A 27524-nucleotide genomic window follows, 5' to 3' on the forward strand; every position below is an offset into this window, starting at 1 on the left:
ACCCAGACAGCCGCTCACACATGTCTGATGCATCTCTTTCTTTTTGACTTCTTTTGTGACATGCAATCCCATTCCAGGCACAGCCCATTTTCCTGGCACAAACTAACATTTCCTGAATGTAAGTTATCATACGAGGAAGCCGCATGCTGAATACGGTGTTCCTAGTACTTACCATTGAGGAGGAGAGAGGGTCACTTTCTCCATCATATAGTAAAATATTACTTTCCCACCGTATATATTAGATAAGAATTCCGCCCTCTGGATATCTGCTCTGAATGGCATGTGTTAAGATATTGCAGAAAAAAATAGTAGAAAAAGGGAATATTGTTCATCGTGTGTTCTGGTTTTTACCTGTTGCAGTTGCTGGTACTTCCTTGTCGGAGTCCTTTTCAAACTTCAAGTCCATTTCCGCTTTCTTACCACCAAATTTCAACAAATTTCCAATTTTACCTGGTGGAAATAAAAGAGTTTTTATCTTCGCATCAGCAGTTGACATTCTCTCAAACACTAATGATGCCTATTCCCTCAACAAAACTTTTTGGTTCAGGGGAGAGTTGCTGTCATATTCTCTAGGGACAGACCCATGTCTATGGGTTCGAATTTCCTCCTGGTTTCAGGAAATACGGCGGGAGTATCTCTACCAAGGGAATGGTGGGGAGACGATGCCGAGAAAGGGTGGGTCCTCCAGGAGACGCACGCTTTGGGATTGAGCTTCCACTCCCCGCACTTCAGCAGTGCAAGGAGGGTGCACCCTACACAGTTGCCACGGAGAATATAATGCTCACACTTCTCTCATTGCTTTCCCTCCTGTAATTCTATTCCCTTAAGAGAAGCCCCTTCTCCCCGTCTTCCTTTGTGCCCCTCGTATACCAGCTTCTGCAGCACCGTCATGGACCCAAAGATTTACCGGCCATTGCTCGGCTACTTCCCTCCATTCATTTTTCTTTATTGGAAAATAATAGGAAATGTGCCTGCTTCATTCAAATCATGGCTCTGAGGCGGGGCTGGTGTTGAGGGGTGCAGTGTGCAGGCTGCCCAGGGAGAGAGGAGCACGCCAGCTGTTTCTCACTGCAGCCCCGTGTAGAAGGTGAGAAGCGCCTCTCTCTTGCAACTGCAGCTTCTTACATTACAGACGGGGGAGGGTGCACATCCCCTGGCTGAGGCAATTCCAGGTTCCCTGCCCCACGGTCCCCTGGCCAATGGAGGAATGCCCTTTTCCCCGTTAACTGCTGATGAGGAAAGGTCAGCAATGTTCCTATATGAGAGAGGGCGGTTGGGGCCTCCCTTCCGCCCGACACACCCTTTACCAGTGTATTTAATGAGTGGGATGCTTGGGGTTGAGGCAGTCCCGATTGGGGGCGGGGCATACCCAGACAGCCTCTTACACGTGTAAGATGCCTCTCTCTCTTCTCGGCTGCTTTTGTGACATGCAATCCCATTCCAGGCACATCCCATTTTCCTGGCACAAACTAACATTTCCTGATTGTAAGTTATACGAGGAAGCCGCACGCTGGATACGGTGTTCCTAGTACTTACCATTGAGGAGGAGAAAGAGTCACTTTCTGCATTGCATAGTATAATATTACTTTTCCATCTGATATATTAGATCAGAATTCCACCCTATGGATATCAGCCCTGAATGGCATGTGTTCAGATATTGCAGAAAAAAATAGTAGAATAAGAGAATATTGTTCATCGTGTATTCTGGGTTGTACCTTTTACGACTGCTGGTACTTCCTTGTTGGAGTCCTTTTCAGGCTTCATGTCCATTCCCGCTTTCTTACCACCAGATTTCAACACAGTTTTTCCTGGTGGAAATAAAAGAGTTTTTATCTTTGTATCAGCAGTTGACATTCTCACAAGCACTAATGATGCCTATTCCCTCAACAAATTGTTTAGGTTCAGGAGAGGCTCGTTGTACTATTCTCTAGAGGCAGACAAATGCCTATGGGCTCAAATTTCCTCCTGGTTTTAGGAAATAGGGCAGGAGTACCGCTCCCAAGGGAACGGTGGGGAGACCAAGCCAAGAAAGGGCGGGTCCTCCAGCAGACACACACTTTCAGATCTAGCTTCCAACCTGCACAGTTGCCACGGAGAATCTAATCCTCACGCTTCTTTCATTCCTTTCCCTCCTGTAATTCTCCTCCCTTAGCACAGGCCCCTTCTCCCCACCATTCTTGTGCCCCTCATATACCAGCTTCTGCAGCACCATCATGGACCAAAAGATTTACCGGCCATTGCTCGGCTACTTCCCTCCATTCATTTTTCCTTATTGGAAAATTATAGGTAATGTACCTCCTTTATTCAAATCATGGTTGTGAGGCAGGACTGGCCTTGAGGAGTGAAGTGTGCAGGTTGCCCAGCGCAGAGAGGAGCACGCCGGCTGTTTCTCACTGCAGCCCCTTGTGGAAGGTGAGGAGCGCCTCTCTATTGCACCTTCTTACATTACAGACGGGGGAGGGTGCACGTCCCCCGGCTGATACAATTCCAGGTTCCCTGCCCCACGCTTCCCCAACCAATGGAGGAATGCAGGTAACTGCACCCTTTCCCCCGTTAACTGCTGATGGGGAATGGTCAGCCATGTTCCCATATAACAAAGGGAGGTTGGAGACTCCTCCTCCTCCCGACACACCATTTACCAGTGTATTTAATGGGTGTGATGCTTGGGGTTGAGGCAGTCCCGATTGGGGGCGGGGCACACCCAGAAGCTGCTCACACATGTCTGGTGCTTCTCTCTCTTTTCGGCTTCTTTGTGGACATGCAATCCCATTCCAGGCACATCCCATTTTCCTTTCACAAACTAACATTTCCTGATGGTAAGTTATCATACGAGGAAGCCTCACACTGAATACGGTTTCCCTACATTTTGCAGCGTGAGAGCCAGGAGTCGCCGCCCTGCCTCCGCCCCGCTGTGGCTCCGGCCGGCCGGCGGGCGCTCCGCTTGGGCTCTCTGCCTGCCTGCCACGATCGCTCCTGGCCCTGCCTCCCCTGTTGCGGAGCCAGGCATTCCTCCCAGCGGGGGGTTTCCACCCGGCCGGGGCTTCCCCTGTCCCCCATACCGCCTGCCTGCCCGCCCGGCACCGGGGGGAGGGCGATCCCCACCCCGGGGTGAGTGCGGACCCGACTGGATCCGTCACACCACCTTTTTAAGACCAGTTCTCAATAACATTTGTTAAGATATTGCTGAAAATGTTGATAGAATAAGGGAATGTTGTTCATAGTGTATATTGGCTTGTACCTGTTACGGTTGGTGGTACTTTCTCCTTGGGGTCATTTTCAGTCTTCAAACCCATTTCCTCTTTTTCACCGCCCAGATTACTCTCACCTTCACCTGGTACAAATAAAAGAGTCTGTGTCTTCCTCTGAGGTGTTGGGATTGACAGAAACACCAATAGTGCCTATAGGTTCTCGAGAGACACGCTATCATATTCTCTGCATGCAGGCCAATGCCTACGGACTCGAATTTCCTCCTCGTTTCCGGAAATACGGCAGGAGTACCTGGCCCAAAGGAACAGTGGGGAGGCGACACCTGGAAAGGGCGGGGCCTCCAGGAGACAGACACTTTGGGATCTAGCTTACATTCCCTGCACTTCAGCACTCTAAGGAGCATTTGCCCTGCACAGTTGCCATGGAGAATCTAATGCTCACGCTTCTCTCATTCCTCTCACTGCTGTAATTCTCCTCCCTAAACACAGGCCCCTTCTCACCACCATTCTTGTGCCCCTCATATACCAGCTTCTGCAGCACTGTCATGGACCCGAAGATTTACCGGCCATTGCTCGGCTTCTTCCCTCCATTCATTTTTCTTTATGGGAAAATAATAGGAAATGTGCCTGCTTCATTCAAATCAGGCTCTGAGCCGAGTGTGGCATTGAGGGGTGCCGTGTGCAGGCTGCACAGGGTAGAGAGGAGCACACCAGCTGTTCCTCACTGCAGCCCCATGTGGAAGGTGAGAAGCGCCTCTCTGTTGCAACTGCAGCTTCTTACATTACAGACGAGGGAGGGTGCACGTCCCCTGGCTGAGGCAATACCAGGTTCCCTGCGCCACATTCCGCTGCCCAATGGAGGAATGCAGCAAACTGCGCCCTTTCCCCCGTTAACTACTGATGGGGAACGGTCAGCAATGTTCCTATATGAGAGAGGGAGTTTGGAGCCTCCCTCGCCCCCTGACACACCCTTTACCAGTGTATCTAATGGGTGGGATGCTTGGGGTTGAGGCAGTCCTGACTGGGGGAGGGGCACACCCAGACATCCGCTCACTTGTGTCTCGTGCTTCTCTCGCTTTTTGACTTCTTTTCTGACATGCAATCCCATTCCAGGCACAGCCCATTTTCCTGGCTTAAACTAACATTTCCTGATTGTAAGTTATCATATGAGGAAGCCGCACGCTGAATATGGTATTCCTAGTACTTACTGTTGAGGAGGAGACAAAGTCAATTTCTTCACTATATTGTAAAATATGACTTTCCCACCTTCTCTGTTACATCAAAATACCACCCTTTTAAGATCAATCCTCAATGGCATGTGTTAAGATATTGCAGAAAAAATGAGAGAATAAGAATAGTGTATTTTAGCTAGTACCTGTTACGATTGGTGGTACTTCCTTGTTGGGGTCATTTTCAGTCTTTGTCTCCATATCTGCTTTCTTACCACCCAATTTCCTCACACCTTCACCTGGTAGAAATAACAGAGACTGTATCTGTATTTTGCTCTGAGCTTTTGACATTCTCACAAACACTAAAGTTGCCTATTGCCTCAACAATACGTTTTGGTTCAGGAGAGATACGCTGTCATATTCTCTGGAGGCAGAACAATTCTTCTGGGCTTTAATTTCCTCCTGGTCTGAGGAAATGAAGGGAGTACCGGGCCCAAAGGAACAGTGGGGACTCGATTCTTGGATAGGGCGGGGCCCTCCAGTGGAAGGACGATTTGGGATCTAGCTTCCACTCCCCAGACTTTAGCTCTGCAAGGATTGTGTCCCATAAACCAGTCCTTTGACTCGTGTCTGCCTCCCTCCAAGCTAGGGCCTTGCCAGTGCTTTTTCTCTGCGGGGTTGCCCATATGGGGTAAGGAGGCTGAGGCAGGAACCAGAGCTCGGCCTGGTCTCAGGACAGGAGCAGTGAGCGGGGGTGGGGTGGCAGGAAGCAGTGAAGCCCTGAGCATGGGTCTGCCAGTGGAAAATCAGGACCCTGAGTCAGGTCTGCGAATAGAGCCTGTGGGCGAGGCCAGCAGGCAGGACTCTGCAAGGGGGCTATGAGGAAATACCTGGGTATAGAATCATAGAATAATAGGACTGGAAGGGACCTCGAGAGGTCATCGAGTCCAGCCCCCCGCCCTCAAGGCAGGACCAAGCTCCGTCTACACCATCCCTGACAGATGTCTATCTAACCTGTTCTTAAATATCTCCAGAGAGGGAGATTCTACCACCTCCCTTGGCAATTTATTCCAATATTTGACCACCCTGACAGTTAGGAATTTTTTCCTAATGTCCAATCTAAACCTCCCCTGCTGCACTTTAAGCCCATTACTCCTTGTCCTGTCCTCAGAAACCAAGAGGAACAAATTTTCGCCTTCCTCCTTGTGACACCCTTTTAGATATTTGAAAACCGCTATCATGTCCCCCCTTAATCTTCTTTTTTCCAAACTAAACAAGCCCAGTTCATGAAGCCTGGCTTCATAGGTCATGTTCTCTAAACCTTTAATCATTCTTGTCGCTCTTCTCTGTACCCTTTCCAATTTCTCCACATCTTTCTTGAAATGTGGCGCCCAGAACTGGACACAGTACTCCAGCTGAGGCCTAACTAGTGCAGAGTAGAGCGGCAGAATGACTTCACAAGTTTTGCTTACAACACACCTGTTGATACAACCTAAAATCATATTTGCTTTTTTTGCAACAGCATCACACTGTTGACTCATATTCAACTTGTGGTCCACTATGACCCCTAGATCCCTTTCCGCCATGCTCCTTCCTAGACAGTCGCTTCCCATCTTGTATGTATGGAACTGATTGTTCCTTCCTAAGTGGAGCACTTTGCATTTCTCTTTATTAAACCTCATCCTGTTTACCTCTGACCATTTCTCTAACTTGCTAAGGTCATTTTGAATTATGTCCCTATCCTCCAAAGAAGTTGCAACCCCACCCAGTTTGGTATCATCTGCAAACTTAATAAGCGTACTCTCTATCCCAATATCTACATCATTGATGAAGATATTGAACAGTACGGGTCCCAAAACAGACCCTTGAGGAACTCCACTTGCTATCCCTTTCCAGCAGGATTTAGAACCGTTAACAACAACTCTCTGACTACGGTTATCCAGCCAATTATGCACCCACCTTATCGTGGCCCTATCTAAGTTATATTTGCCTAGTTTATCAATAAGAATATCATGCGAGACCGTATCAAATGCCTTACTAAAGTCTAGGTATATGACATCCACCGCTTCTCCCTTATCCACAAGGCTCGTTATCTTATCAAAGAAAGCTATCAGATTAGTTTGGCATGACTTGTTCTTCATAAACCCATGCTGGCTATTCCCTATCACTTTATTACCTTCCAAGTGTTTGCATATGATTTCCTTAATTACCTGCTCCATTATCTTCCCTGGGACAGACGTTAAACTGACCGGTCTGTAGTTTCCTGGATTGTTCTTATTCCCCTTTTTATAGATGGGTACAATATTTGCCCTTTTCCAGTCTTCTGGAATCTCCCCTGTCTGCCATGATTTTTCAAAGATCATAGCTAAAGGCTCAGATACCTCCTCTATCAGCTCCTTGAGTATCCTGGGATGCATTTCATCAGGACCTGGTGATTTGCTGACATCTAACTTTCCTAAGTGATTTTTAACTTGTTCTTTGTGTATCCGATCTTCTAAACTTACCCTCTCTCTGCTTGCATTCACTACGTTAGGCACTCTTCCAGACTTCTCGGTGAAGACCGAAACAAAGAAGTCATTGAGCATCTCCGCTATTTCCAAGTTTCCTGTTACTGCTTCTCCCTCCTCACTAAGCAGTGGGCCTACCCTGTCCTTGGTCTTCCTCTTGCTTTTAATGTATTTATAAAAGGTCTTCTTGTTTCCCTTTATGCCTGTAGCTAGTTTGAGCTCATTTTGTGCCTTTGCCTTTCTAATCTTGCCCCTGCATTCCCGTGTTGCTTGCTTATATTCATCCTTTGTTAGTTGTCCTAGTTTCCATTTTTTATATGACTCCTTTTTTATTTTGAGATCATGCAAGATCTCCTTGTTAAGCCAAGCTGGTCTTTTGCCATATTTTCTATCTTTCCTACACAGCGGAATTGTTTGCTTTTGGGCCCTTAACAACGTCCCTTTGAAATACTTCCAACTCTCCTCAGTTGTTTTTCCCTTCAGTCTTGCTTCCCATGGGACCTTACCTACAAGTTCTCTGAGCTTATCAAAATCTGCCTTCCTGAAATCCATTACCTCAATTGTGCTGGTCTCCCTTCTACCTTTCCTTAAGATCATGAACTCTATTATTTCGTGATCACTGTCCCCTATACTGTCTTCCACTTTCAAGTTCAAAGTGGGTAAAACTAGAGATGCTGCAGCTCTGCCCCTCTCCCCCTCCCCCCTGCCCGCACTCAGAATTTCCATGTCTTTGGAGTGCCATGACTTCTTCTGACCTTGTGACTGTGGCAATTATCCTCTTCACCCCACCACAACTGGTTGTTGGTGTGTGATGTGCTGACACTAACTTGTCACTCAACAGGCCCCAGGGACCTTTCTCTGGGAGCTAAATGATGTAGCAGTGGCGGAGGGATGGTGAATGCTGCTGCTTGAGTCTCTCCTGTGCGTGAAGCAACTCGCCCTCTGCTGCCAGCGCCATCCCGAGGCATACCCCCCCCCCCGGCCCGGGGTGAGTGATCAGATCGTGGGCCCTGCTGGCACCTGCACACAATGGTTTGGATTCCTGCTCCCCTCCCCCTACAATCCCCACTCCTACCCGCCCGCCCCCGAGTTTCTAGCTGCTCCTGCTATTGCGGCTGTGGGACTGGGATCCCTCGGGTCCTACAACCCTACGGCCGGAGCAGTGGGCACAAGGTGCAGGTGGCAGCGGGTATTGTAGAGGTGCTGCAGGGGTGGGATTGAAGCAACCGTCCTGCATGCTGCAGGCAACATGAATCCCCAGCTTTGAAGGCAGCAGCACAAGAGTGAAGATGGCTGGGTACATGGTTTCCCGCCCTGAGCTCTGTGCTGCTGGCAGCTGCCCTGCCTTCAGTGCTGGGTGGTCAGAGAAAAGCAGCTGCTGGCTGGGTGCTCTGCTCTGAAGGCAGCACCATGACCAGCAGCACAGAGCTACGAGTGTCACAGAGCTACGGGTGTCACAGAGCTACGGGTGTCATGGGGACGGTTTGGTGACAGGACTCCCAGGATCCCAATTCCACTACAGGCCTCTACCCCCAAACATTGCTTTTACCTGCCCCACTTTCCCACCACCTGCTGGTTTGCACCCTGGGCAGCTGCCCCTCCCCCTGCCCTGGCTACAGCCCTGGTGAATGCAGCCGTGTTGAGAACGGCAGGGAGAGCTCACGTCCCAGCACAGCAAACTGGCTTTTTTAAACTTACATCTCCGGCACGGTAAGTGCAGAGTTTGGGGCCAGGAATGTCCAAGCCTGGAGTTTCTGGAGCTCAGTCCCGGCCAGCTCTGGCTCACACAGCTCTTTGCAGACCTACCACTAGTCGGTTATTTTCCCCTTTCAGAGCATGCCCATTCCTGTTCCTGTTCCACTTGACCGATGTGTCCCAAACAGGCCAGACATTCTTCCTGCCAGGGGCAGTTATCCCTTGTGCCAGGGTCGGGCGAGATGGCTGGAGGAGAAGGGTCTTATTGGATTGCAAGGAAGTGTTACAAGGACTCCCCTCCCTTCCCCCTGACATTTGGGGAGGATCCACTGAGCCCAGGAACTCAACTGATTATGAGGGACAACCAAAATGGTCCAAACAAGGGAACGGGAAGGGAACACCAAGCAGAGAACTCTGCCAGAACCCACTGGTAGTCCAAGGTGTCAAGCAGATGCGACCAAGAGGACCTCTGCCCAGATGTGTGGATGAACAAAACATCAGAAAAAGGCCCCAGAGTCACAAGAGACTCTCTTAACCCACTTCCTCTCTCTGCTTTTATAGGTGGCCACTTTGGCCAAAATTCGGAGGAAGTTGATAAGGAGTTCCTGTGACTTCGGGATTACAGTGGATAAGAAAATGGAGATGGGGCAACAGGGCGCCCTTGTAGCCAAGAAGGCTAATGGCATATTAGGGTGCATTAGGAGGAACATTGCCAGCAGATCTAGAGAAGGGTATGTCTACACGACAGTTTTTCTCAGAAAAATGACTGTTTTTCTGAAAAATCTTCAATTCTGTCCACACTGCAATTGCGTTCTCTCAAAAACAAAATCGAGAGAACGGAGAGCTTTTCCCAATATTGGTAAACTTATTTCTTCAAGGAAGAAGCCTTTTTCCAAAAGAGCTCTGTTGGAAAAATCGTGAGTGAACAGGGAAGAAGGAATTTTTTGAAAGAAGAGGAAAGAGAAAAAGCACAGGTGCCCTTGTGGCCAGTCTGTCCATAGTAATCACTGCTTAAATGCAATTCAGTGTGGACGCTATCTTTCAAAAAAGCAGATCACTTTTGTGATGCTGTTTTGCTGTGTAGATGTGATCTTTTGGAAGAAGTTATTTCAGAAGATCTCTTCCAGAAAAGCTTCTTCTGAAAGAAGCCTGCCGTCTGGACACAGACGAAGTGATTATTCCCCTTTATTTGGCACTGGTGAGGCCACATCTGAAGTATTGTGTTCAGTTCGGGACCCGCAGTATAGAAAGGATGTGGACGCATTGCAGACAGTCCTGTGGAGGGCAACCAAAATGATGAGGGGGCTGGAGAACATGACCTGTGAGGAGAGGCTGAGGGATTTGGGCTTGTTCAGTCTGCAGAATCGAAGAGTGAGGGGGGATTTGAGAGCAGCCTTCAACTCCCTGAAGGGGGGTTTCAAGGAGGCTGGAGAGAGGCTGTTCTCAGAGGTGGCAGGTGGCAGAACAAGGAGGAATGGGCTCAGGTTACAGTTGGGGGAGGTCTAGATTGGATATTAGAAAAAAACTATTTCCCTAGGGCTGTCCACACCACAGTTCTTGCACAAAAGCTGATGGAAATGGAGTTTGCTTTAGCTGTGTAGACTGCTCCTTTTTGCACAAAACCCCCTTTTGCACAAGAGCCGTTCTTCCTCATTGTGTGGGGCCTGGAGATGGGGGACAAGGACCTGGGTGCACAAGCCCATCAGGCCCTGCCCTTCCTCCTCCAGGGGAGGATGGAGAACCCTGCTGGGAGGGACCAGTGCAGTGCCGGCGGACAAAGCTCAAGAACCAGCTTCTGGCAGTTGGCGCTGAGCTAGTGCTGGAGCATGGACAGGACCAGCTGATTGAGCCCCAGAGCCCTCCCTCAGGGAGAGGCACCAGAGTCACCCTGTCCACCTCCACAAGCCTCAAGACCCCATGGCCTCTGAACCGGAGTGCCTGTGGGAATGGGAAACACCAAGACAAGGGCCGGTGTTTTACCAGGTGGTCTAAGGCACAGGTGGGAGGGAGCTCCCCTGCTACCCACTCCGCCCACCAAGCAGAGCTCTTGCCCCAGTTCCCCTGGGTGGGGGAAGCTGCGAGTAGATGGCCTGGCCGGCCTCTCCTGCACCAGGTCTCCCAGGTCCGGGACCACAAGGGGCATGTTGCCTGCGTATGGCTGACAGACCCAGCCGCAGCTCCAGCTCTCAGCACCAGCCTCTTCAACCTCATGTGGAAGCAGGCCATACAAGGCTTGAAAGTTTGGTCAAAGGACTAGGCCTAAACGTGGTGCATGCTGGGTCAGAAGCGAGTCTTCTCAGTGAGCTGAGTTACAGACAAAGAAACTGCAAGGTTTGCAAAAAAGAAGAATGTACTAACAGATGTAACCACTTATGTACATATGGTTCAAGTTTTCCCATCCATACCATTATGTGCTCACGGGAATTACAAAGGTATAAATAATCTGAGATTTTCTTTGTTAGGCAGAGCACGTCTTTGCGTCCTCTCCTGTGATCACAGTAAATAAACGCTTCTGGCTGGCCTGAATCTGTAAATCAGACTGTGTGTTTATTCCGCGACACTCAGATGGAGGAGACAGAGGAAGGGCTCGGTTGCCACGGGTCACCCCTGAAATTTGCCTCTCCCAAAGCTGAGCACTGCACTCAGTGTCCAGGTGAGTCTCACTGGACACTCCATGGACAAGCACAGCAGTTGCCAAAGCCCCAGGAACTAGAACCCCAAAACAAAATGCTCAGTGTCCCACAGACCAGAGGAAGAGATTATGCCACAGTCTCTCAAAGAAACTGGGGGATCACCTCATCAGCATCCCATACAACACACAGAAGGAAATCAAGGAGGAGCTGTCAACATTAGAGACTCTCAAAAAAACCCAAACTTCCACATGCACTTCCTCTTGGCTGGACTTTACTAAACCCAGCAAGCCACCTACAATGCTCATGGCACCTCCTTCACTAGAAAAAGCACAACAAACTATCCAAATGCCTACACACCTCAGGATATTTCAATCCCGGCACCTTCAACTCACCTAGCAACATTGTCAGCCTCTCCAACCACACGCTTAGCCCGGTGGAGGAATCTGTCCTATCTCAAGGACTCTCCTTCTGCCCCACCACCCCACAAATATGATTTAGTTCTGTGGAAATCTGGAAGCCTATTTTCGCCACCTCCATATAAAGGAAAATTTCCTACACACTAATGAAGACATTGACCCTCCAGCTCTGCCCCACCCCCGCCAATCCCACAAGACGAAGGCATCTATGTGGACCACTCCTGACGATCATAACAAGAGTTTTGACTTCTACATCGATTGCTTCAGCAAACGTACTCGGGCTGACATTGTCAGCAAACAACAACGTGAAACATCTAACCTCAGCCATGCAGAATGCAATGCCATACAGAGCCTCAAAACAATCCTCACATCATAATCAAAGAGGCTGACAGATGGGGTGCTGTGGTCATTAGGAGCAGAACAGATTACGAACAGGAGGCTGCCGGTCAACTCACCAACACCAGATTCAACAGGCTTCTCTCCTCTAATCCTACCAATGAATACCAAAGAAACTAAACCACCTGCTCATGAAACTTCCTGCTACAACTCAAGAGTAAAGCTACAGAAACTCACCCTCAAATCTCTGATCAGGAGTTTTCTATCTACTGCTCAGGATACACAAACCTGGATATCCCAGACGACCCATCATCTCAAGCATGGGCACATTTACAGCAGGATTATCTGGTTATACTGACTCTCTCCTCAGACCCTATGTTACCAGAACTCCTAGTTTTCTCCTAGCTATCCACCGACTTCCTGAGGAAACTACAGAAAATCAGCAATCGTCCTGAAAACACCATCCTGGCCATCATGGACATAGAACCTCTTTACAACAACATTCTACATGATGATGGATTACTGGCTGTCATGATGCCCCGGCACACCTGGTTACAGAGCTCTGTCACTTTGTCCTCCACCCACAACTATTTCCATTTTGGAGACAACTTATATCTTCACGTCAGCAACTCAGCCATGGGAACCCGCATGGCCCCACAATATGTCAACATCTTTGTGGCTGGCCTCGAACAATTTGTTCTCAGCTCTCGCCTCCTAGCACCCTTACTCTACTTATAACGCACTGATGACATTTGTATCACATGGACCCACGGGAAGGAGACTCTTGAAGAGTTCCACACAGATGTCAACAAATTCCATTCCACCATCAACGTCAGCCTGGACCAGACCACACAAGGTCCACTTCCTCAACACTACAGTACAATTACATGACAGCCACATTTCCACCCCTTATACCAGAAACCTACCGACCATAATACTTACCTACATGCCTCCAGCTTCCATCCAAAAGACATTTCTCAATCAATTGTTTACAGCCAGGCCCTAAGATACAACCAGATTTGTTCCAATCCTACAGACAGAGATACAAACCTACGGGATCTCTATCAAGCATTCTTAATACTAAAATATCCACCCAGAAAAGTGAAAAAACAGATTGACAGAGCCGGACGAGTACCCAGACATCAGCTTCCTCAAGACAGGCCCAACACAGAAAACAAAAGGACAATGCTTGCCATTACCTACAGCTCCCAACTTAAACACCTCAGCTGTGTCTACATTGGCACCCTTTTCCGGAAAAGGGATGCTAATGAGACCAGTCGGAATTGCAAATGCCCCGTGGATTTAAATTTTCCCCGCGGCATTTGCATGAACATGGCTGCCGCTTTTTTCCAGCTCGGGGCTTTGCCGGAGAAAAGTGCCAGTCTAGACAGGTATCTTTCAGAAAATAAACCCTTTTCCGGAAGATCCCTTATTCCTGATTTTAAGTAGGAATAAGGGATCTTCCAGAAAAGGGTTTATTTTCCACAAGAGCCCTGTCTAGACTGGCGCTTTTTTCCAGCAAAGCCCCGAGCTGGAAAAAAGCGGCAACCATGTTCATGCAAATGCCGCGGGGAAAATTTAAATCCACGGGGCATTTGCAATTCCAACTGGTCTCATTAGCATCCCTTTTCCGGAAAAGGGTGCCAATGTAGACACAGCCCTCCAGTGCATTATCTACTATTGGGGCATCTACAAATGAAGAGGGGTCTGGGATGGCTATACATTAGTGGTTAATGAGTCTAGCCAAAATTGATGCTGCTGTTTAAACATGTTTTCCCCTTTGTCCTGGCAGCCTTGGAAGATGGCTGCACTGAATAGTGTCTTGTTTTGTCTTTGGACTTTTTCTGGGAAAAAATGTCAGGGTCAAAGTGCTTTCCCCTTCCCTGTCACTGCTGGTTCAGACAGCACACAGGGCTGATTCAGCTACAAATCAGTAAAGAACAATCAGGGCGGGTATAGTTGTGTTCATCACCTGCTTATTAATATTCATTGTGTAGGAGGTCACCTTACTGAATTAGATTTTAGAAAAAGTAGTGATAGACGTGTGAATTAACACACTAACATAGATCAAGGGGTGTAATTGGGGCCAAATTGTTAACACTCGGACATTGTGTTGGAATGTCCGAGGTAAGTGTGAGTGGCAATAAAGCAGTTCCCTTTCCCCCATCCGCTCCTGGGTCGCCGTCTCTTCTCTAACACCAACAATCTGCAATTTATCCTGGAAAAAGACCCCTCACTCTCACAGGCCTTGGGGGAAAGGCCAATTCTCGCCTACAGACAACCCCCCCCAACCTCAAACAAATTCTTTCCAACAAGCGCACAGCACATGTCCATCATACTCACCAAGGAGCCCACCCCGCAATCAACCCCGGTGCCAACTCTGTCCACACATCTATACAAGTGACACCATCACAGGACCTAGTCACATAAGCCACCGCATCAGAGGCTCCTGCAATGGCACATCCAGCTGTCACATTACTGGATTCTAAAGATCACTGTTGCCCCATGGGGGGGGCTTGCCTCAAAATTCTGTACAAAGGGGGTCATGTGAGATGTCACATGAAAGCTTGTGTTGTACTGATTCTGTATCTGCTATTCATGTACCTGTGACGTCTGTATGTGGGATTATAAACATGTACTCTGTGTTTATGCTGGAAGATTCTCTGTCTGAGAATGGGCCAGGAATGTTCATTCAATGGCTATACCAATTAGCAAGGGTCCAGGGACAATAGATCTCTAGGTGCCAAAGACACACCTGGGGAATGAGTCTGGATGCCTGCAGACCAGCCAGAATAATGATTGCTGGCTTGGGACACTAGGATAGGTCCCTGGGCCATGTGACCCACTCCAGCTTGGAAGAGACCAGGCATGGATATAAAATGCCATGTGGCAGACTCCTTTTTGTCTTGAGTTCAGCTCCTGACCCCAGATGCAGCCTTGCAGGGAACAATGATCCAGGCAGAACTGTGGACCCGTCCTGACATAGGATGTACACCAGAGACTTTTTAGATAGCAGTTTATAACACCTCTGCTAAGAGTCTGCATTGAGAACTGGGAGATTCAATGCATGTCATGTATTCTCCTTCACAACCTTATTCTCCTGCTTTTCTTTCTTGTATTAATAAACCTTTAGATTTTAGATTCTAAAGGACTGGCTCATCGTGCTCTTGTGGGTAAGATCCAGAGTTAAACTGATTGGGACCTGTGGCTGGTTTCTTGGGAACAGAAGTAACTCGTTCAGAGTTGGTGAGATTTTGTTCTAAAACCCCACATCTGTGTGTTAGGCCTGGGGTTGATTGCGGCACAGGAAGAGCTGGGGTGTCTGAGGGGTTTTGCTTGTGAGGCTTCAGGCTGGCCAGATTGGCAGCTGAAGCACTTGGTGTGACTGGTTTGTGGCCTAGTTGAGAAGGTCCCCGGTCAGGTGCTGTAAGAAGCCCGGTGTTTTGAGCAATTCACCCTGAGCGGATGCCCTCAGCAGTACCCAGACCCGGCCCAGCCCATTACATCCAGCAATGTGATCTATGCCAGCAAGTGCCAGCCATGCCCCTCTGCCATGTACAGTGTCCAAACCAGACAGTCTCCATGACAAAGGATTAATGGACACCAATCAGATATTTGAAAAGGTAATACACAGAAGCCTGCTGGGGAACATTTTAATTTGCCCAGGCACTCATTGATGGGTCTCAAAGTCACCGTATTATTGCAAGACAATTTCAAAAAGCAGCTTGAAAGGGAAGCTACAGAATTTCATTTCATGTCCCAGTTTGGTACCTGCCACAGGAGTCTGGAGTCCCAATGCATTCCTGAGGAGAGGGGCATCTTCACCCTCGCCTCCCAGTCAGGGCCCTGTGATAACAGCCCAGGGGCTCAGTGAACCCACGTGGCCCCCGCTCAACAATCTGCTCTGTCTTAGATGCCTGTCTACAAATGTAAGGAGTATTGGTAATAAGCAGGAAGAATTTGAAGTGCTAAACATAACTATGACACAGTTGGTATCACACAGACCTGGTGGGATAGTACACGTGATTGGAATATTGGTGCAGAAGGATTCATCTTACTCAGGAAGGAGAGGCAGGAAAAAAGTTAAAATCACCTAGAAAAGTTAGATGCCTGCAAGTCACCAGGGCCTGATGAAATGCATCCTAGAATACTCAAGGAGCTGATAGAGGAGGTATCTGAGCCTCTAGCTATCATCTTTGGAAAGTCATGGAAGACAGGAGAGATTCCAGAAGACTGGAAAAGGGCAAATATAGTGCCCATTTATAAAAAGGGAAAGAACAACAACCCAGGAAACTATAAACTAGTTAGTTTAACTTCTGTGCCAGGGAAGATAATGGAGCAAATAATTAAGGAAATCATCTGTAAACACTTGGAAGGTGGCAAGGTGACAGGGAACAGCCAGCATGGATTTGGAAAGAACAAATCATGTCAAACCAACTTTATAGCTTTCTTTGATAAAATAACAAGTCTTGTGGATAAGGGAAAAGCAGTGTATGCGGTATACCTAGACTTTAGTACTGCATTTGATACGGTCTTGCATGACCTTCTTATCAATAAACTAAGAAAATACAACTTAGAAGGGGCGACTATAAGGTGGGTGCATAACTGGCTGGATAACCGTACTCAGAGTAGTTATTAATGGTTCACAATCCTGCTGGAAGAGCATAACAAGTGGGGATCTGCAGGGATCTGTTTGGGAGCTGGTTCTGTTCAATATCTTCATCAACAATTTAGATATTGGTATACAGAGGACACGTATCAAGTTTGTGGATAATAGGAAGCTGAGAGAGGTTACAAGTGCTTTGGAGGATAGGGTAATAATTCAAAATGATCTGGACACACTGGAGAAATGGTCTGAGGTAAACAGGATGAATTTGAATAAGGACAAATGCAAAGTGCTCCACTTAGGAAGGAACAATCCATTTCACACACACAGAATGGGAAGTGTCTGGGAAGGAGTCCTGCAGAAAAGGATCTAGGGGTACGTCTAGATTACATGCGTCTGCCGACAGAGGCATAACAGAGTGGTCAACAAAGGCTTCCCTTGTCGACAGATCCGTGTCTTGACTCGCGCGCTGTGCGGACGATCAGCTGAGCCGGCACAGTGTGGTGGCCATTTTTATTTTAATGAAGCTGGCGATATTTAAATCCCCGCTTCATTGACTATGTTGGGTAGCCTATTTTATGTGCCTCTGTCAGCAGAGGCATGTAGTCTAGATGTACCCTAGGGGTTATAGTGGACTACAAGCTAAATTTGAGACAACAGTGGAATGCTGTTGCACAAAAAGCAAACATGATTCTAGGATGCTGTCCTTCCCCACTCTGGCATGATAAATGCAGAAGTGGGGACCCGCAAAAGTACCCCAAAACAATGTTTTCAGGCTTTGGTATTAAACTTACCCCCAAAAACTTAAAAACCTACATTTTGAGGATAAAATCCGCAGCCACCACCCAAGTAATGATAGGAAAAATCAGGGGATAGATCACTTGGGAGATCTCTAAAAACCAGGACACAAAAATTAACCAATAGCAGGTTAATAAAAAGAAAAGGGAAAGAACTGTTATTATCACCACAATATTCCTGATGCAAGCATAGGGTATGTTTACACTGCAAAGTAAATTCGAAATAACAGCCATTATTTCGAATTAACTTCAATAGCGTCTATACATGCAAACCACTATTTCGAATTTAATTCAAAATAGCGGAGAGCTTATTTCGACTTTGGTAAACCTCATTCTACGAGGAGTAACGCCAAATTCGAAATAGCTATTTTGAATTAAGTGCTGTGTAGACACTTAATTCGAAACAGGGGGCCTCCAGCCCTTCCCAGGGAGCCCCGGTGGCCACTCTGGGCAGAACCAAGAAAGCTGTCTGCTTTCCTTCCCCCCATGCCCAGCCCCAGATCCCTTCAAGGGGCAGACACTGGCCACAGTGCCCAGGCCAGTTGCAAGCCTGCCAGCCCAGAGCCAGCAGACCCTGCACTTGGCACAGCATGAGCCAGCAACCTGCTGCCACACAGCCCTCCGCCACTCCCCAGGACCAGGCTGGCAGCTCCCAGGAGCCTGCCAGAGGCTGCAAAAGCCGGGCGCCTGCCTGGTCTACTACGGAGATTGTGGTCCTCATTGAGGTATGGGGGGAGGCCTCCAATGCCCACGATCTCCGCACTAGGTGTAGGAATGCGGCCGTCTACAGTCACATGGCTGCCAGCCTGGCCACATGCACAGCCAGGAACAGGTGCGGACCAAAGTTAAGGAGCTGCGGCAGGCCTATGCCAGGGGCTCCCAACCAGGGGCTGACCCGGACACCTGCCCACATTATGAGGCCCTGGACCACATCCTAAGGGGGTCAGAGGGTCCATGCCCCCCTGGCTGTCATCGACCCGGGGGCAGAGGGCCCTGTCCCTGGCACAGGAGAAGAGGAGGAACAGGAGGAGGATGGCAGCCAGGAGCCTGCAGAGAGCATGCCCTGCACCCAGGACCCCCGAGCCGTACTAGAGAGCCCGTCAGCAGCCTCATCTGAGTCCGGGGAGGCCTCCACATGTGAGTGCCATCATGGTCCCCTTATGTGTCCGGGTGCCATGCAGGGGCCCTGGCCTGTTTCCCACATGCGTCTATGCGTGAAGGCGCATGACAGGCTCCTGACCCCGGGGAGAGACACTGCACACTGCCCTCCCTCCAGACGCCCCCTCTACACAGAGGCAGGCACATCTCCCCTCTCCCCCCACACATCACACTATAGGCAGCACAGGGGCTGGGGTGCAGTCCTGGGCCAGCTCACACTCCCAGAGATAGCAGGACGTGATAGTGCGGAGACCTGCCGTCCTCGCCTTGCAGAGGGGGGCTGGGTTTTACCCACTGTGCCCCCAGGGAGAACTGAGCACTTCTTTATTTCACCACAGCCGCAGCACCTGCGAGTGCAGGACACACCACCCTGCCTGGGACATCCACCTGCACCTGGGCCAGCAGGTGCACCCACAACCAGGAGGAGTACCAGCGGCAGCACCTGGGGTTACTGGGAAGGCAGGAGCAGTGGGTGCAAGAAGACTTGCATCTGCGGCAGGAGAGCTTGCAGGAGCTGCGGGAGCAGGGCCGTGCCCTCCGTGAGCACCTGCAGACCCTGGTGCGACGATTGCTGCCTCCTGCTGCTCCAGCCCCTGCGGCCACCCCAGCTCTCGCTCCTCCTCCCACCCATGCTCCCCCTCCTGCTTCTTCCACCCCCCCATCCCTCCTGCCCCACCTTCCATACCCACTCCCCACCCCCGGGGATGCCGAGGCCCCTGCACCCGCAGTGTTGGGAGACAGGAGGGCAGGCAAGACCCCCAACCCTGAGCTTCCCCTCCCCCTTCCTCCCCTTGCCTCCCGCTTCCAGCTCCCTCCTCCCAGGTTTCCCCCCTCCCCTCTCCTGCCCTCATTTCCCCCTCCCCCCACCCCAGTTATGTTAAATAAAGAGAGCTTTTTGTGGCAACACAGGTGTTTTTATTGTATATCAGGAAGGGGGGTTAGGGAGGGGAAAGGAGAAGGAGGTGGGGGTGAAATGTAAGGCACAAGGCCCCAGTGGGGCAATCCCGGGGGACTTCACTCCTTGTCCACCTGGAGGCTCTCTCACAGGGCTCCCTGGATGTGGACAGCCCCTCGAAGGGCCTCCCGGATGGCAGCTGTGTGGGGCTGCATGTACTGGCCAGCCATGTGTTCAGCCTCTGCCATCCAGGCTGGCAGGAAAGCCTCCCCCTCCCTCTCACATAAATTGTGGAGCACACAACTTGCTGCCACCAGATGCGGAATATTGTGCTCGGAGAAGTCGAAGTGGGTGAGGAGGCATCTAACTTGGGCCTTCAGCCGGCCGAAGGCCCCCTCGACCACAATGCGGGCCCTGCTTAGCCTGGCATTGAAGGCCTGCCGGGAGGGATTCAGGTGTCCCGTGTAGGGCTTCATCAGCCAGGGCTATAGGGGGTAGGCCACACCCCCACCAGGCACACTTGCGTGTCCACGTCCCCAACACTGATGTGGCAGTCAGGGAAGAAAGTCCCGGCGTGCAGCCTCTGGCACACGGAGGAGTTGCGGTACACCCACACATCATGTGCCTTGCCGACCAGCCCACATTGATGTCCGTGAACTGGCCCCGGTGGTCAGACACGGCCTTCAGGATCACTGAGAAGAACCCCTTGCGGTTGACGTCCAGGGAGGCCTGGTGTTCTGGGGCATGGATGGGTCTGTGCATCCTGTCGATGGCCCCCCCGCAGTTGGAGAAGCCCAGGGCGCCAAACTCCTCGATGACGTATTCAGGTCGGTGAGGCAGACGACTCTGCGGAGCAGCACCCTATTGATGGCCTTGACCGCCTGCAGAGAGACACACAAAACTGAGGGTCACTGGTGTGCCTGGGTGGCTGGGAGTGTTCGTTCCCCACGACTGCCCCGCGCCCCACTCCCAGGAGGAACCCGTGCTGCAATCCTGGCCAGCGAGGGCGATATGTAGTGCAGCTGGGACAGACTGAACCCTCCTGAGGAGGGCACTTACATCACCTCCCCTCCGTTTTCCCTGGGGCAGCCCATCTCCTCCTTGCAGACCCCCCCCCCCGGGCCCAGTGGCCGACGAGCGCCGTACCTGCATGAGCACCGCTCCGATGGTGGATCTCCCCACACTGAACTGGTTGCCGATGGATCAGTAGCTGTCCGGCGTGGAGAGCTTCCAGAGGGCGATGGCCACCTGCTTGTGGAGGGGAATGGCGGGCCTCATGCGTGTGGTCCATCGCCGCAGAGCAGGGGCGAGCCACTCGCAGAGCTCCAGGAAGGTGTCCCTCTTCATCCTGGAGTTCTGGGTCCACTGTTGGTCCCCCAGCGCTCCAGGATCAGTCCTTGAGGGGGCCATTTAGAGATGTGGGGCAATCTGTGAGGGATGGTTGGTCCTGCTGTGAAGGCGGGGGACTGGACTCAATGACCTTTCAAGGTCCCTTCCAGTTCTATGAGATAAGTATATTTCCATAACAGGGGTGGACTGGCCCAGCGGGGTACCAGGAATTTCCCGGTGGGCCACCATCAGAGCAGGGCTGGCACATTTCTAGGGGGCGGGGCAGCATTCCAGCCCTCAGGAGGAGCAAGCGGTGAGCCCCGCAGAGGCCGCCCCAAGCTGGGAGCCCCACGCCCAGCTGCTCGGAGCCTGCGCCTGGCCCCGGGGCACTGGAAGTGTGGGATGCTGGGAGGGTGCCTGGCCTCAGCGCAGGGCTGCCGCGACTGCTCATGGGGATGCTGAGCTCAACGGGGCAGGCCGCGGCCATGGTGGCTGCTCCCGGCAGCTGGCTCCTGGCTCACTGGAGCGGAGTTCAGGAGCTCGGTGCGGCCCCATCCCTCGAGGGACAAGTGAGACCCTCCTCCGGCTCCTCCGGCCACAAATACAACCAGGGGCACCCGCAGCCCAGTGCTGTCACTGCATGGGCCCCCTGCCATGTGTGCCGCCTGCCTGGGCTTTGGCAGCTCCGGCTTGGTGCAAGTGGCAGACACCTTCCCCTGGCTGCCCCTCAGCAGCCGGCTCCCATTGCTGCTGCTGCCACCACTACAGCGGCCTCCTGTCTGGTGCCCACCAAGTGCTTGAGCAATCAGCATCTGGAGACAGCAATCGCCTGCTCCGGCGGGAGAGCTGCAATCACAGCCGCTCCTCCTGCCACCCTCCACTGCGGTTCCCTCCAGCCGGGGAAGCAGCAGCAGAGAAAAATGGGGAGAGGGGGATAAGAGAGAGCCAATTCTATTTTTTGGGGAGGGGGCATTGCTAGTTTCTAACGGGTCCCCATGCAGCAGCAGCAGCAGCAGCCTCTGTTCCCCGCTGGGGATCCCCGATTGCAATGCGGCGCCCTCCACAAACTCTCCTCTGGCTGGAGGGAAGGCGAGGCAGCCGGCTAATCCCAGGCTCTACCAAAGCCCCAGGGGTGCCTGGATCTGGCTCGCTCTCTCCCACACATGTGCGAGCCCCTTTCCCCCTCACACAGCGTGGGACCCACACGCGCGGTCCCAAGCTGGCCGACTGGAGCCGGGAGCCACGGCTCCCCCACTCCGCCCGCCTCCTCCAAGTCTCGGGGATCTCCCTTCTGGAGGCAGGCTCCTCAGTTTTCAATGGTGACACCATGAGGGCGGGGGAGCCGGGGGAGGCGAAAGAACGTGCTATAAAAGGACCCGTCCACCTCTCGCCGCCACACAGGCACAGTGGGGACGCAATAATTCGGAGGGAAGCCCCAGCAAGTGGAGCGGTAACGACAGCCGTTCCTGCCACTGCGAAGCGGCTAGGGAGCAGCGTGACAGCGAATAGCGGCCAGGCACGCACGCAATCCCGACCCCCTACTTCTCCGGGTGGCTCTCCAGCAGCCTAGCCAAAGGCGGGGAAGTTGGGGTGGAATGCAAGGGAATGAAAGAGAAGTCAGGGTATGTCTACACTACAGCACTAATTCGAACTGACTTAGGGTATGTCTACACTATCCTCCTAGTTCGAACTAGCGGGGTAATGTATGCATATCGCACTTGCAAATGAAGCTCGGGATTTGAATTTCCCGGGCTTCATTTGCATAAGCGGGGAGCCGCCATTTTTAAAACCCCGCTGCTTCGAACCCCGTGCAGAGCGGCTACACGGGGCTCGAACTAGGTAGTTCGGACCAGGCTTCCTATTCCGAACTACCGGTACACCTCGGTGCACGGGGTTCGAACCAGCGGTGTTTTAAAAATGGCGGCTCCCCGCTTATGCAAATGAAGCCTGGGAAATTCAAATCCCGGGCTTCATTTGCAAGTGCAGTATGCCTACATTACCCTCCTAGTTCGAACTAGCGGGGTAGTGTAGACATACCCTCTGTTAATTCAAACTAAGCTAATTCGAACTAATGCATCCAGACTAAAAAACTAGTTTGAATTAGCGTTTTGCTATTTCGAACTAGCATGCCCACACAGAGTGGACTTGAACCGGGGTTAAGGCTGGCCAGAAGCAGTGCCGCAGGGCATCAGATTAGGACTTGGAGCATGGAGCTGCTGTCTCAGGCTAGCCGAGGGCTGTGCTTAAAGGGACCCGACCCCCACCCCGGACAGACAGTTCTCAGGGGTGCCCCACTTGCAAAGCAGTCCTGGCTTGGATTGCCTGGAGTACCCACACAGGGCACATCAGAGCACTAGGCCATCAGACCGGCTGCACTTGCTGCAGGCTGCCATCTGGGGAGAGGGGGCAATTGGAGGGCTGCAGGACAGCTTCCACCCCCAGAAGCCCGCAGAGCCAGCCCAGTCCTCCCCATCGGGGGCTCGTACCCCATTCCTCCCTCACCTCCTTCCACTTACCCCTCCCTAGCCCCCCTTCCTGATGTACAAAATAAAGGACAATTGTGTTCAAAAATAGAATCTCTCTTTATTGAACAAAACTGGGGGAGACTGGGAAAAGGAGGTGGGAGAGAGGAAGAGAGAGGGTGGGAGAGGGGAAGGCAACTACAATGATGAGGGGTTTGGAACAGGTCCCATATGAAGAGAGGCTAAAGAGACTGGGACTTTTCAGCTTAGAAAAGAGGAGACTGAGGGGGGATATGATAGAGGTCTATAAAAGCATGAGTGGGGTGGAGAGGGTGCATACAGAAAAGTTCTTCATTAGTTCCCATAATAGAAGGACTAGAGGACACCAAAGGAAAGGAATGGGTAGCAGGCTTCAAACTAGTAAGAGAAAGTTGTTCTTCACAAAGCAAAGAGTCAACCTGTGGAACTCCTTGCTGCAGGAGGCTGTGAAGGCTACAACTAGAACAGAGTTTAAAGAGAAGTGAGATAAAATGATGGAGGTTGGGTCCATGGAGTGGTATTAGCCAGGGTGTAGGAGTGGTGTCCCTGCCCAAAGTTTGTGTAAGGCTGGAGAGGGATGGCACGACACAAATGGCTTGGTCACTGTCTTCGGTCCATCCCCTCCAGGGTCCCTAGGGTTGGCCACTGTCAGCAGACAGGCTACCGGGCTAGATGGACCTTTGGTCTGACCCAGTACGGCCATTGTAAGCTCAGGGCTCAGGGTCGGGGGTCTCAGTGGATTTTCATGCACACCTGCTCCTGGGTGGCCAGGCTGGCAGCTCTCCTGCCCTAGCCGGCCACCTTCCTGTGCCTAGTGCGGAGATCGTGGACGAGGTCCATGATGTCTGCACTAGCCCAGGAGGGTGCCCGCCTCTTGCGGTCCCGGGCAAGCTCCCGGGAGCCGCCAGCCTGGTCCCGGGAAGAGGGGGAGAGCTGGGGGTATCGGGTGGCTGGCTCGATCCGTGCCAGGTGCAGGGTCTGCTGGCTGGGTGCTGGCAGGCTTGCACCTGGCATGGGCACAGTAGCCAGCCCGTGCCTCTTTAAGGGGTCCGGGGCCAGGAAGGGGGCAATAGAGTTTCCCTGGTGTTGGCCAGAGTGGCCACCAGGGCAAGCTGGGGAGGGCTAGCCTCCCACTAGTTCGAATTAAGGGGCTACACAGCCCTTAATTAGAACTAGCTAGTTCGAACTAGGCTTAATCCTCGTGGAATGAGGTTTACCTAGTTCGAACTAGCGGAGCGCTAGTGTAGCGCCTATCATAGTTAATTCGAATTAACTTTGTAGTATAGACATACCCTCAGAGACCTGTGTAAATACAGGGAGCTCTCCCTCAGCAAGCCCTGCAAGCTGCATTTGCGCACGCACCCTCCCTGGACAAAAAACAAGGCGGGGGCGGCCAAAAATTTTTTTCGGGGGGAGGGGCAGGCAAAAAACCTAGAGCTGTCCCTGGATGCAGGGAAAAAGGGAGGGGCATGCAGGGGTGACATCATGGGCAGGGCTGTTCTCAACCCCTTTCCCGGGCCTATTTTCATTGCCAGTCTACCCCTGCTCCATATATTACTATATATTACAGCCCCCCCATAAGCGTTTCTATCCACTGTACAAAATAATCACTTTTTTAATCACTGCACGTTGATTTTCCGGTCTATTTGAAACATTCCATGGACCCCTCCAGCACCATCGCAAACCATACGTCGGGAACCACGATTTAAAGGAAAACCCTCAAACTGATTTTATTTAAGGACCTGAGCAAACCCTCGTCAATCTTCTAGTATTTTATACATGCACATTCTACAGGGGAGCTTATAGCAGAGTCAGCTACAGAGAATTAACACGGGGCAGCTTATTTGCATGCCCAGGAGTAACTCACTTCATCTAAATGGTGATGTGCCTGGAGAATCCCAAATACCCATTCCCCTCTGGGGCTGTTTGCCTTGTGGATGGATCCGACAGCGAGTGTGGTGTTGCTCTCCCAGTTAGTGGCACAGGAACAGTTGGGGAGTTCTTTCGTCTCCAGGAACTCAGGCTGAGCACCCCATTTTCTCTGCCCCAGAAAGCAAAGCCCTGTCTGTGCAGCGTCAGCTAAAGTGCTGCATGGGCACCGACTTCCCCTCTGTGCGATGCAGGGGGAGGGGGACATTGCTGGACCGGAGTGGGAGGAGTTGGTCAGTGAGGTGACTCGTGGGCAAGAGTCAGGGGGAGAAGGGAGGCAGAGGACAAGTCTGGCTGCTGGGGGGGCTCAGAACCCAGCAACCCACCAGAGAAAGGAGTCACTAGTCCAGGTCAGAAGACAGAAATTCAGCCACTCGCTTTCTAGATAATTATTTGGTAAAACAAAAGGAAAAAAATGATGCAGCACTTTAAAGACCAAACAGATAGTGTATTAGGTGATGAGCTTTTGTGGGGCAGATGATCGGAAGAAGTGGGTGGCCCCACAGATGCTCATCACCTAATTAACTATCTTGTTAGTCTTTAAAGTGCTACATCGTTTTTTCCTTTTGTTTTACCAAGATCAGACTAACATGGCTACTTCTCTCTTACTATTGAAATACTTGGCATTTGCCTGGCTGTGATGGTGGCAATAGCTCAGGGGTGGAAAACACAGGTCTAAACACCGCCCGCCCCTCTGAAATGCCCGTTAGCTCCAAACAAACTGGTCTGTTTGTTCTGTCAAAAGTTCACCCTGCCTGGCAAGTCAACGCAGCTTTGAGGCTTCACTGCGCAGAAGAAAAATGCAGCTTCTAACCATCTCGGTGTGAATGAAACAAGCACAGAGACAGTTTCCTTCGAGTCCCACATCTCTCTGGGTGTGTCTGCAGAGCAGCGTTATTTCAGAGAAACGTCCCTTCTTCCAGCATCACTCTGCGAGCGTCTACACAGCCGGCCTGTTATTTCAAAATCATTTTGGAATACCAGGCAGCTTATTTCAGCATTTTCAAACCTCATTCCAGGAGGAATAACGCCTCTTCCCACATAGCTATTTCGGAATAGCGGGAGCGTGGGTGCTTCACCGCTGTTATTTCGAAATAGCTCCTCCCCGGGGCCATTCGAAGTCATTCCTCCCCGGTGCTTCCTGGAGCTCTAAATGGAGGGAGCACATCCACACGAACGGAGCCTGCGCTGGGCTAGTTTAAAGGCTTCCCTATAGTATGGGTGTGCTATTTCAAAATAAGCTATTTTGCAGTATTTCTTCCGGAGTAGCTCGTTCTGGGATGAGTGTCCAATGTAGACGTACTCTTTAAAACTTTGTTTTTTCTAGTAGGTCACATTCCCCTGTCTCTGCTGTTACCTGATTCTGTAATTCTGGATCCAACTGCGCTGTGTGGGGAGCAGGCAGCTATGACTTTGGTGTTTGTAACACTGCAGCAGTTCTACTGTCCATGCAAGTTTACAAGCAACAGGACAGAGGAGCATCTCTTACCTCGCCCGGGGAAACGCTGCAGGTGCTGGGTTCTGTCGGAGTCTCAAGTCCTGCAGCAGCCCTGGCTATTTTCCTCTCTGCTCCTCTCCCTGGCTCCGGCTGGCTGCTTTTCAAGCCCCTTTCTTTTATAGAGACAAGACTAGAAAGTGAAAGTAGCAGCAGGACTTTTCTGTCCCATAAATAGCCCGTTAGATAATGAATAAGAGAACAATGCTTAGGGAGGGGGAAGAGGGGAGCTAAACTGGACCCTAGGGAAGGGGAAAGAGGGGGGCTTAGAGAGGGAAGCTGGGGCCTTCAGGTGCTGCATGTGGGGCGGGGAGTGGATGTCAGTTTTGTTCCTCCTCCCTGCTCGCATTCCCCATCTTCTCCCCATTTCTAAACTAACTGTTATAGTGCAGTCCAGCCATAGACCCTGCCCTGCCCCCAGCACCCCAGCAGGCCCCAGCCCCCCCCCACTCTGACACAGGGCAGCCCCCTTGACAGCTACACCCCCCCTGCCCCGGCCTCCCCAGAAGGCCTAGCCCTCTCCCCACCCCCCAGATAACTGCATCCCCCGCCCCAGCCTCTCCACCATCTCTTACACAGTGTTTCAGTTGTAATGGAAGTGGTGCTGGGGCTTGAGGAATTTTTCTATATTTATAACTGGTGCATCAGACCCAGAGGATCCGGGGCTGTGAACTGCCCAGCCTAGAGGGGGCAGGCTCGGCCCTGCCAAGCCCTGGCACAAATCAGGCATGTTGGCCTTGCAGCCGACCACAAGCCCCATGTCACTCCCCCTGTGCCTGCCAGAAATTGCTCTGTCCCTGTTCTAGCCTCCATCCACCTGCTAGGAACCCAGAGCTCCCTCCCTGAGCACCA

At 51.4% G+C, this 27524-nt stretch overlaps 1 protein-coding gene across 1 annotated transcript in view; it reads right to left on the reverse strand.

Moving 5' to 3' along the window:
- Positions 1-26821, reverse strand: part of LOC142819583 (guanylate-binding protein 1-like) — a 116742-nt gene extending 89921 nt beyond the window's left edge. The window contains exons 1-5 of the mRNA XM_075907689.1: positions 26667-26821; positions 4582-4674; positions 3239-3331; positions 1716-1808; positions 352-450 (exon numbers count right to left, since the gene is read on the reverse strand). Of these exons, the coding sequence (XP_075763804.1) occupies positions 352-450; positions 1716-1808; positions 3239-3331; positions 4582-4636 (340 nt within the window). The 5' untranslated portion in view covers positions 4637-4674; positions 26667-26821. The remainder of the gene's footprint in view (positions 1-351; positions 451-1715; positions 1809-3238; positions 3332-4581; positions 4675-26666) is intronic.
- Positions 26822-27524: the final 703 nt, after the last annotated feature.

This window comes from Pelodiscus sinensis, chromosome 24, assembly GCF_049634645.1.
Source record: "Pelodiscus sinensis isolate JC-2024 chromosome 24, ASM4963464v1, whole genome shotgun sequence".
In the NCBI taxonomy this organism is placed as follows: Eukaryota; Metazoa; Chordata; order Testudines; family Trionychidae; genus Pelodiscus; species Pelodiscus sinensis.